Below are 12,283 nucleotides of genomic sequence, written 5' to 3'. Positions count from 1 at the left end.
GGATGTCCCAAGGCACTGGACAGTCAAGGGATTGCATCCAAGCTGCTGCTTGGAGTCGAGAGGGGTGGGGTACAAGAAGGATGACGGTGGGAAGATGATCGAAGGAGTGGTCAAAAAGAAAGGTGTTGTGATGGGCCTTGAAGGAGGCAAGGGAGGGGCAAGGCTGAAGGGCTCTGGGATGGAGTTGCAGAGGGTGGTGCAGAAATGCTAAAGGCCCGACCTCTGATAGTGTAGTGGGCAAGGCGGGAGACATGGAGCAGACCAGTACCTGCCGAGTGGAGGGAGAGGACAGCTTGGTAGCATTTTAGGAGGTCTCAGAGGTAGGGCAGAGCAAGACCGTGGAGGACTTTAATGGTGAGGTCAAGGATTTTAAACTTGATCCTGTAGGCGATGTGGCACCAGTGAAGCCAGGCAAGGATGAAGGTGATTGGTTTACAGAGCTTAGTGCAGGGAAATCTAAGATCGGGCAGAAATGTGCTCGGGCAAGGTTATACATTATGGCAGTAGATTATTCAAACAAACAGTGTGATGACATAAACATGTTTTCCTTTTCCATTTCAATGGGTGTGTTTTTGCAAAGACAGCTGAGAGTGCTTGGGAATTCTGCCATCCACCCTCAATTAATATTCAGAAATCCATTGGAACAATAACAGTAATTCGTACATTTGACCTTTCAAGTCAGGAGAACGTCCCAAAGCATTTCACAGGATGTGATAATGAAGTGACTGTATGTTTTAGGAGCAAATCCAGTAGCCAATTTCTGCACAGCAATGTCCCACAAACAGCCATAGAGTGGATGACCAGTTGTATTTGGGGAATGTTGTGGTCGCATATCAATCATGGCCATTTGGTTGAGGTATTAAAGAGGACAACTGGACTTTGTGTGCAATTATTGAAGAAAAACGATTTTGACTCCACCTAGTTTTTGCTTGTCAATATCAAGCTATTTTAACATTTAAGATTGAGCAGAAAGGTGGAAAAGTCAATTCAGTGTGAATTGACCTGATATCCACAGGCCTTAAAATAAACTGGCTTTCGAATTAACAGAATCTAAGAATTTTCCCAAATTTGTGTGATCTTAAAATCGTCTTGCAGGCTTGAAACTAGGTGTAATTTCAAGCCACAAAGGTCTTCCAAGAAAGGAGAAAACAAAAGGGGGAGTGGGAATTGGCAAAGAAAATTAATTTATCTAAATCTTAAAAATTACAGATTAATCATCTATATATTCTTTGGTTTTGTTAGCTGTGTCAGAGGTATCAAAGACCTGGGAACACTCCCATACTGAATGTTTTCCAAACATTTGTAGAAATTGATGATCAGATACTTTTATAAAATTATTTTCTAAAATTGTTATGTAATACAATTTATTCAGAGTCATTCCCTAATATATCCATGGAGGTGTTCAGCAAAAAGATTAATACAGATCAAAGTATTTGGGCAAGGTGACTATATTTGTGGTATTTTCCGTTTAAAATCTACCAACATAGAGGTTAAAATGTGATATGTGTTGTGATAATTATCCCAGGGGCCTCCAACTTTAAAATTGAGATAAATCAGTAATTATTAACTGGTACATCTTAGAAGTAGAATGTCCCATAATATAATTATTTGACCTGCTAAGTGCAATGGTTCTGATTTAATATCATTAAAGGGAAGTTGGTAGGGTTATTCTAGAAGCATGAGATCAATTCAGCCAAAGAGCCTTCTTCATTCAAATCTCTCATAATCCTGCAATTTATCTTTTAACTTCAATGCATATTTTATAAAATGGCAAAAGGAAATCAGAATCTTTTGTAATATAACTTAACAGGAATACCTTGCTTGCAGGAAGGGTTTTCAGTATCAAACACACAAGGAGGATTGTCTACGGGAGGAAAACCCAATGGCCAATGAATCTCTAGGTTGGGAATCCAGAAGATCTGTTTCTTTATTCCAAGGTAGTGAGCAACAACCTGCACAACAAGAATTAAACCCATTAAATCAGTAAAGTTTTCACCTTAACCAACATGGCATGTTCATCAGTAAAATACCTCAAATCCTATTGTTATTCAACTGCGATTCCAAATCTTTCTGTATTTCTGGAATCATTTGCTTCTTATACAATCACAAATAACCATTGTGCTGCTTCCTCCCTCCCATTGCCAATCCCATTGGATGAGAAGGGGTTCAGTTAGCAGCGGCGCTGAGGTGATTTGACAACTTTCGGCCCCCTGTGAATGGATGGGAACTCCACCCAATCACAAGTGGCTCAGCTGTCAATTGATTTCAATATTCCCTCCCTTGTTCTTCCCCGTTCCTCCGCACACCCCCCCCCCCCCCCCCCCCACTGATTGACAGCCCAACTCCAGAAACTTGTAAATGGCTGGAGTCCACTGTCAGTTAATCATAGACTCCTCTCATCTACATCCTGGAGACACAGAAGGCCCGAGCAAATATATTCAGCATTTTACCCGGACTAACCAGATTTTTGTCTGAATTAACAGGCAAATTCTAAACAAGTAAGAATACAAATGAATTGGGCTTTTTGTTTGATTTACCTGGCGTCCGCCTAAAACGGATTCCACTGGACTTCTATTTCTTCTCGAGTCACTGACATAAGTATTTTAAATTTTTAATTTCATTTTTAATTTAATTTAAGGTGAAAACATGGCTGGTAATGTGATAAAAGTGCTAATTATCATCTACATGTTTTGTTTTAAGCTCTTAGTTTAATCAATAGCTGTCGGCAGTCTAAGACTCAATTCATGCTCTGTGGTCATCTAATCTCTTTACAAACCAGTATTCACATGGAACATAGAAAAATACTGACCTCGTATTCCCCCGTTTCTGTGTTGACCATGTCCCAGAGACTAAAGTCAATGTCTCGATCACCATTTTCATCGATGCTCACTAGCCCAGTTACACCTGCAAGAAAATAAAAACCCTTTAAATTCGGCTAAACCTTATACAAATAAAAATTCAGGGAACACTCCCAATAAATTACACATCATAAGGATGTGCTATTAAACTTGCCTAATAATAAATTAAAAGTGTAATTGAATTGAATTAATTTGGTTAAGATTTTGGAAAACATTTTACATGAGATCAAAAAGAAACTTGTTTGAAATCTCAATTTAGATGTGTTTTCTGAACACATTGTATTGATCATCATATTAATGGGCAGGAGTCTTTTCATTCGTTTGCTGATAATTCTGTTCTACATTCATCAGCATTGTCCAGAATACCTGCATTGAGTACACATAACTTCCTATTACAGGTAAGATACTGAATCAAGATCCCATCTGCCTGTTCTTATCCATAAGCTCAATGGGACAATTACAATCTTATTTCTTTCAATTCCCCAAAGACATGCTGTTTAGGCTTGTGAAAACCTAAAATCTTATATCAATGATCTCACCTTTTCTATGATTTTCTGATCTCAAATGGAATTTCCTTTATTGCTATACTGCTGGAGCTACCTTCAAAAAGTGTTATTTCCTCTTTTCTGCCAGAAAAAACATCTGTATTCAGGACTTCAAGAAAACATCTGTATTCTTTTCCACCAAAGCAATTGTGGCCTGCTGCTTAGTTTTGCACGCCAGAATGACTTGCCAGTAATATTATCTGATAAACTCTTAAAGCCGCCATTGGCACAGATCTTGACTGATGCTGTCACTTTTATGAGTAAGGTTGTCTTAACTACGGTTTAGAATTCCCACTATTCATGTGGTTCATAATTTTCTGCTCAGGACAACATAGCCAATAGGAAGAAAAATGTGTGCGAATAATCAAAGTTCAGGAACCATTTCTCTGAAGCAGTAGCTCCTGACAGACAAATATGAGATTGTGATAGTCACAGAGGTACACATGACTGTCTTGGTACACAAAACAAAGCCTGGGGACAAAGCTGAGCATCAAGTCTACCAATTAACAGGACAGAGAGAAAGTAAAGCCACTTTTGAACAATATGTCAAGCTAGCAGGACAATGGGACACAGGCTCAGGATTTTGAATGCCAGGAAGTATTTCTTTGTGTAGAGAGCAATCAACATCTGGAATGGACAAATAAGAAAGGATAGTTGAAGCCAGAACACTGGACTCATTCAAGAAATAGCTTGATGCTGTAATAGGAAGATGGTAGGATTGATATCCTAAAGTATAAACATCTTGAAGAACTGGACAACTATAATTGGGAGGACCAAGCAAGGAGGAGGAAGAGAGAATTGAAGGGTCAAGAAGGTTGATGGAAGCAGAGGTGAAAAGGCACTGTCCATGGTTTCAGTTTTATTAACTTTCAGATGAAGGAAGTCAAGACACATACAGGATTTAATGTCCGATAGACAACTTAGCCAGAACAGCAGCAATCTCTAATTTTCAGATTATGGAAACCTAGAATGAGCACTTACCCACTCATCCACAAAATGTATAGTCAATTCATTTTACAGAATATGCTGTGAAGCACTTTGAGATGTTCATGAGGTCCAGACATTTCAGTAAAGCTATTGAAGTCAGTGGGCTACTGAATGAGAGGCAAGCTCATGGGCAATGGTTCCAATGTCTGGAGATCATTATCATCGTAGTCAACACATTAAGCTTTTCAAATGCAATAAAGTTAGCCCCTACAAAATTAAATGGTCACGATATTTTTTTATTGGAACGCCATGCACAACTTGACAATGTGTTTGCAGTCATGTCATTTTTTAAAATTCTTCATCTTTTTGAGCATTTATTGTCCCTCACAGCATTCAAAAGTTTGTAGAACTTGCTGTCACAAAACACCTGAAGGAATTGCTTTCTACACAGATTTTGCCTTATCACATCATTGAGATGTCCGAAGTGCTTCATTGGATATTATTGTAAGGTTATTGTAATTGTGGATTTGTAGGCAAGCACAACAGCCAATTTGAATTCAGTAATGTCTTACAAACAGCCATAAAGCAGCACAATCTCAGCACTGCACTGGAGTGTCTGCCTACCAGGGTGATCCAACAATTTTATTCCCCCTTCCCCTTCCCTCCATTTCACCTGGCCCAACTGCTTCCTCCATAACCCATAATTGTTAGGTTTCTGGAAGGGAAACACATAAATATTGCTCATGCTGCCAGCAGAAGTTTCTCAAATAAGAGCATCCAGCCTTCAGCAGCCAAAAGGTTGGACCATCCTGACCTAGTCTATCGGCTGGAAAACCTGATATGCGGCTTGAACCCACAACTTTATGACTCAGAAGCGAGAATACAATTAAGTGAGCCAGGCTGACACTAGTTTCTGATTGGATCAGGAGTACACAGATTAACTCGCCTACACACACCCTTGGTGCAACAGAGTAGCGTGATGCCAGTGGAAAGTTTTGTGCTTTACTTTCGTGATCATGATTGTTGCCTTTCGATTCCTGCTGTACGGAATGCAGAACACAATATTTATTTCTATTGAGGATAGATTGCAGTCGGTTGACCATCAGTTTTGAAACAAGGCAGAATTGGATGCATGATTTCCATTTAACAATGTATGTATAATATCCACCAATTGTCAGTCTTCAATAGTTAAATCTCTTTTATGACCCCCAACATTTAGAACAACTGAGATGCTTAATGCCTGAAGAGATGCTCTGCAGACACCGATAATCAGTTATTGCAGATCTGCTTTGCTATCTCAAATGCTTGTTTGCACGTAGATCAGAACCCGAAGAGTTGAAATGTTGTTCATGTTACTTTTGTAACAGAAATGTTCTTGCTCTGCATATCATGAAACAAAGGCATTTTGACACAGCACAAATATTGGGTCACATCCAAATCCTCTGCAATTTATGCTCCATATTTAATTTGCATCGCATGAATAAGGAAGTGACAGGGGTACTGTTAATACAGTGTCTGAAATGCTGTAAATGCCAGTGGCATTTATGCAATGTTTTTTAGATTTATGCACTGTTTTTTATGCAATGGAGCTGTGCTGTAAAGTACAATCACACAGGAAAGCTGAGTCACAAAATAATTTATTCTCCCAAGAAAGAAAGTAATGCATTAATAATCGGAAACTAATTTTCGGGAACTTAAGAGGGTGACGTGTTGCATTCTCTGCTGGTTAGTACATTATTGACCTTGGTCCTGGGACATTACAATAGGGTTTTCTCATTCTAAGCTCACAACGCTAAACTCGTACATTTATTGACCAGCTGGAGAGAATGAGCCAATGTTAAACTTCACAGTCAGTCAATTTATTAGGTTTCAACAAATAACTCCCTTAATTAATTTTTTTTTACTCTGTTCCATTCTGTAAGCAATCCCGGAATTCTGGGGTGTCTTAAGTTCACCAAAGAAAATCGCAAAGACTCATGGATTTGTTTACATCATAAAAGCTGACTATAATAATCATCCTTACATTTGAAATAGCACTTTATCACGACTTTGAGACGTTTCAAAGCGCTTCACAGTATAATCTGCAAAGTGAATTGACTGTATATTTTGTGGGCAAAACTATATGATGCAAATATATGGATGCAAGGTCAAATGGAAGATAAAATTTGTCCTTGGTTTTGCATCTGGTGTTTTTAACAACAACTGAACAGACTGACATACATGACCAAAAAGGTACAAAGAACCAAAGATTTTGGGGTGAGAGAAAGGACTGAGTTTTGGGAATGGAGCAGCTAACCATAACCAATCTCGAGGAAAGAGAGATATACTACAATCAACATGGATCAACACACGTTAACAAGTCGATTCCTCCATCAAAGCCACTGTATTGATCCAATCAGCTCATTGTAGTGAACCTAACTAACCTGTCGTAAACATTAATTTGATCACTAATCCGTCGTAAGCATTAATTTGATTTGATAAAACTTATATCTTTGATATGTGAAAGATTGCTAATCTTTTATTAAAGTTTACTACTTATTCACTTAATGACAGTTTGTGGAGGCATTGTTGTGAGCAAATTAGCTTCCATTTTCGCCTAAACTTCACAGTAAAAGTATGAAGTGGGAAGGTGTTACATCAAATGTAAGCATTATTATTATTTTGCTCAATCAAAGTGTTCGCCTATGAAATACACAGCCATACGAGTTAGGTTAAATCCTGTGAAGTGCTGTGAGACATTCTCCTGACCTTAAAAGGCGATATACAAATGTAATTTGTTGTTGTTATTGGATATTGAATGCAAGGATTATAATAATAAAAATAATAATCCTTGCATTTGATATAGCACTTTGCACGTCTTATCAACGTCTCAAAGCGCTTCACAGAATAGACTGTAAAGTGAATTGACCTTATATTTGTGGGCGAAATGCGGCAGCCAATTGCGCACAGCAGTGTCCCACAAACAGTCAATTATTATTATTATGATAAATGAAAACTCGCTCAGGCTGCGGGGAATTGACTGATCCACTTAAATAGAGCTTGGAGGAACGATTTATGATTACGGACTCCGCACGATGGTTGTGATGTACGCTGCATGGTGGGATACAGAATAAATCAGTATGAATTTGCCTCATGCTTCTTAATTGCAGAAGTATTTGGCAAAGTCAAAAACTATGAAATTCAGCTTAAGCCAGCAACACGTCACGAAAGACACTCTTTCAAATTTTGTGTTTAATCTATATTAAGACATTTCCAAGTCAGCATAAACATCCGTTTGTTTACACTGCCGTTTACTTTTTGAGCAATCAATAACATTTCAGAGCTAAATGACGTTCCCTAAAATACACAACAGTGCAGCAGCATGCCAGCATCAATATCTAACAAGATCCTAAAGGACTGGGTGGTACAGTGATTTAGAGCAATCTCCTTTCATGTCCAGGATGAGGGTCAAATCCAGTTCAAACAGATGGCATGAAAATCTCCTCTCTGATCACTGTCAACCATCTTAAATTAAATGGCTTTGGGAAATGTCCATCAATCCCTTGGTAGGCGCATGTTCTACTGCAAAGCACTGCCATCGTTTAGTGCTGAGTGAACAGTTTTACTAAGAGAGGCCACAAGGAAGCAAGATGGTGCAGAGCAGAAGCAAGCACTGTTGTGAGTGTCATAGCTCAGACCTATTGTTCAAGCAGTGCACAGAAAATCTTATTCTTTGTCTATCTGATTCAATACCTGCCCTGGAAATCTGTGATGTTGACAATGTTTCATTTCCTAGCACTGACCCATTTTTACTTTCATGACTGCAGTAAAAGTTAACAGTGTTTGGCTCCATCACAGAATGCCATGAATTAAACATTCTTTGTGCTGCACTGTATACACTGGAGTGATGATAATAATAATAATAATCCTTGCATTTGACATGGCATCTTATCACATCTCAAAGTGAGACATGTCAAAGTGCTTCACAGAATATACTGTAAAATTAATTGATTGTATATTTTTGTAGGCAAAATGCGACAGCAAATTGCGCACAGCAGTGTCCCACAAACAGTCGTGGTTTGAGTGACCACATTTTTATTGGGGGGGGCATTATTATCCCCTGACAGCGATCCGCCAATCGACTTACAACCAGGTTCCTGCTTACTGTCAGGTAAACAAAGGAAAGTTTTCACCCAACCCACGAATCAAATCAAACTTGCGAGGCAAGCGCTCTAACCAATACGCTATAGGACTCCACGATTTCATCCTAACGCCCCCACTCCAATTATTCTCAGTCTCAAGTCAAATTGCTGATCGCTAATATTGATTGAAGGAGAGGAGCTTGCGCACAGGGTGAAAGAAATTAGATAAACTCCTTGGGCTGCTCTCCTGCAACTCCCAGTGGCCAGCTTCAGAAATGCACAAAGATCCTGGGAACAAGTGGCTGGGTTACAATTCAAGCAACAAATCATTTCAAAGAAAGGAGCGTTTCTGCTCATTTCCGCAGGGAAATATTGTGTCATGTGATGTAAACTAACATTGAAAACAATTATCAAAGTATTCATAAATAAGATCAATGAGACCAAGGTGACAGCAAGATTGGTGAAGGGGTGTGACAACCCTCCATGGACTATCACAAAGGTCGGTCCCAAAGCTGGCCTGAGCAGCCACTGAATCTGCCACATCGCAGATCTGGTGAGCTGATTTGCAATACAACAACAACAACAACTTAGATTTATATAACGCCCTCTACTACGGACGGCGTCCCAGAGCGCTTCAAAGTAACGAATCCCGGGGCCGAGCCAGGGGGAGGGGAAGAAAGATTACCAAAGGCATGGTCGAAAAAAAGGTCTTCAGTAGGGACCTGAAAGTAGAAAGAGAGGGGGCGAGGCGAATAATAATAATAATAATAATCCTTGCATTTGATATAGCGCTTTTCACGTCGGGAGGACGTCCCAAAGCGCTTCACAGAATATACTGTAAAGTGAGTTGACTGTATATTTGTGGGCGAACGCGGCAGCCAATTGCGCACAGCAATGTCCCACAAACAGTCATAGATTGAAAATGACCAATTTAATTATTGTTTTTGGAGGGATTATTATTAGGCGTGTGGAGTAAGGAAACTTGCCCAAGGTTTCGCCCTGCCTGGAATTGAACTCAGGTCTCTCGCTTGCAAAGCGAGTGCTCTAACCACTGAGCTACAGGACTCCACAGGCGAAGGGAGTGATTAAGGGAATTCCAGAGCCTTGGGGCATAGTGGCTGAAGGCACGGCACCAAGAGTGGAGCGGTGAACTCAGGGAACGAGGAGGAAGCCAGACCCGGAGGAACAAAGGCAATGAGTACTATTTTGAGGAGAGAGGAGGTCAGAGAGGTAGGGGGGTGGTTAGGAGTGAAGGGATTTGAATGCAAAGGTGAGGATCTTGAAATCGATCCTCTCTGGGATAGGCAGCCGGTGCAGTCTGGCAAGGACTGGGGTAATCGGGGAATGTAGTTTGGTGCGGGTGAGAATGCGGGCAACAGAGTTTTGGATGATTTGGATTTTATGGATGGTGGTGGATGGGAGACCGGTGAGGAGGGCATTAGAGTAGTTCAGCCTAGGGGTGACAAAGGCATGGACTAGGGTTTCAGCGGCCTTCAGAGAGAGTTATTTACGGAGACGGGCGATGCGTCAGAGGTGGAAGAAAGCGGTGCTGGTGAGGGACCGGATATGGGGGAGGAAGGACAATTGGGGGTCGAACCTGATGCCAAGGTTGCGTACGGGTTCGGAGAGTTTTAGGCGGAGGTTGGGTAGGTGGAGGAGGTGAGAGCTGTGGGATTTGATTTGTTGACGAGAGCCAAAGAGTATACACAAGGGAAGTAAGTGATTACCAGGTGTATTAAGAGATAATGTGAAGGTTCAAAGAAATAGTGTTGTTCCAGATCGGCCGTGATCTAATAAAATGGAGGAGCAGGATCGACTGGCTGAGGTCTACTCCTGTTCCTATGTTCGTATAACATCTTAACTCTGATTATTTTTTGTTGAGTAGTCGCAATCCTGCTAACTGACATTCCAATGGCTAAGGGTTAGCATGTGCATATTTCATGCTGTATTTTTTGCCCATCAGATGGGGAGAGGAGGGGAAGGGTCACACTGCAAGATCAGCTTTGCTATCGACTGGGCATGTTGGCCACATTCTATCAACAATCCAATAATTATCAACAAACAAAGCTATTTTAACTTTCTTACCCCCACCCCTCCATAACACTAATGCATATCACTTGTCATTGCTTGTCTGCAGATTATGGAAGTCGAGTGAAAGAAAGAAAACCCTGAAAATCTGGAGGAGCCCAACACAAGATTGGGGGTTTGGATGAAGAAACTTCCTTTGGCTCATCTGATCTCATCCTTCCAGAAGATCCACCCTACTCTACTTCTATTAGAGTATCAAGCTTTTTTTTTAATGAGTCCAGTGTCCTTGCCTCTACCATCCTTGCTGGCAACTTGGTCCAGTCGTTGATTACCCTCTGAGTAAAGAAAAACTTTGTGCAATCTGTCCCGAAATTGCCCTTTACAACTCTAAACCTATGTCCTCTTGTTCTACTGTCTTGATGCATCCTGAAGTAGTGATCTGAGATTACTTTTTCAGCCCAGTCTCTAAGCTCCCCAGGGCTAAGACAGACTTATGGATAGGTGCGGCACTGTGCATAAACAGGAAATGAGTACAGCTGTCACAATAAATGCAACAAGCCTTCTGAGAGGTAGATATGTATGGCACACATTTTCTGCTGCAGATGACCAAATGAATCACAGTTTTAAATATTTATGGAGCTGAATTTTAAAATGCATTTACCCTCTGCCATTACTTCAGCCCATTAAGAAATAGAGCAAGATATACATGGCTGATGGCACATTAACATTTTATAGGCTGCAACCGTATCCTATTCCATGCTAATTAAAACCAATTAAGATGTTTAAGTAATATTTAACGGTTTTCAGCCTGACCTCACCTATTTTTTAAAAATAAATTACTTCCATTTCATACAATCCTGCTACAAGTACTTAGCGAGGAAGAAGACAGTGGAGATCATTGCTTTTCAGTTAATGGCCTTAAGAAAGTGCATTATCTTTTCTGCTACTTCCCACTTTTCAAAGAATCACAAAATATTACAACACAGAAACAGACCATTAGCCCACAAAACACGCAGTCAATTCACTTTACAGTATAAACAAAACGCAAAATTATGCAGATGCTGGAAATCTGAAACAAAAACAGAATTCACTGGGAACACTCAGCAGGTCAGGCAGCATCTATGGAGAAAGGAAAGTGAGTCAACGTTTCGGGTCCACGACCCTTCGTCAGAACCAGGGCATGTTGGGAAGGAGAGGCTTTTAAGGCCTAACAGAGAAGTGGGAGGCAGGGTAACGAAAACAAAGGAGAAAATGGGGTAGAGGACATGGGATGATGGGTTAAAGAGGTGTTAATGATGAAAAATAAATGGGGGGTGAAAATTGCAACAAAACAGGTTGACCTGAGAGAGAGAGATGTGGGACCCAGATGATGTGGTATTGATCTCAGAAGGTGGTGGGGAAGATGAGCTGTTATGGCCTGCAATTGTTGAAATCAATATTGAGGCCAGAGGGCTGTAAGGTCCCTAGCAGATAAATGAGGTGCTGTTCCTTGAGCTTGCGCTGTGGTTCAGTGTAGGAGACCATGGATGGAGAGGTCAGAGTGTGAGTGGGCGGGACAGTTGAATGGCAAGAAATCAGAAGTTCAGAGTTGCGCTTACATTTGTATAGCACCTTTCATGTCAGGAGGACATCCCAAGGCGCTGGACAGGAGAGTTACGGACCTGAGCTGAGGGTCGGGGAGGGGGAGGGTGGAGGGCAGGGGGCGGGAAGCAGGGAGATTGAAAGCATGGTTGAAGAGGAGGGTCTTGAGGTGGGTCTTGAAGGTGGCGAGGGAGGGGGCGAGATGGAGGGACTGTGGGATGGA

The 12,283-nt window shown here is 40.9% G+C and overlaps 1 protein-coding gene across 1 annotated transcript in view; it reads right to left on the bottom strand.

The window, feature by feature from the left end:
- The window catches only part of LOC103181010 (atrial natriuretic peptide receptor 2), a 63,064-nt gene that overhangs the window by 35,899 nt on the left and 14,882 nt on the right, over positions 1 to 12,283 (bottom strand). Inside the window, exons 5-6 of the mRNA XM_007897193.2 lie at positions 2,810 to 2,904; positions 1,817 to 1,952 (exon numbers count right to left, since the gene is read on the bottom strand). Coding sequence (XP_007895384.2) covers positions 1,817 to 1,952; positions 2,810 to 2,904 — 231 coding nt within the window. The remainder of the gene's footprint in view (positions 1 to 1,816; positions 1,953 to 2,809; positions 2,905 to 12,283) is intronic.

This window comes from Callorhinchus milii, unplaced genomic scaffold, assembly GCF_018977255.1.
Source record: "Callorhinchus milii isolate IMCB2004 unplaced genomic scaffold, IMCB_Cmil_1.0 Scaffold1, whole genome shotgun sequence".
NCBI lineage: Eukaryota > Metazoa > Chordata > Chondrichthyes > Chimaeriformes > Callorhinchidae > Callorhinchus > Callorhinchus milii.
Note: the sequence above shows the minus strand (reverse complement) of the source record. Positions and strands in the feature narration are given on the sequence as shown.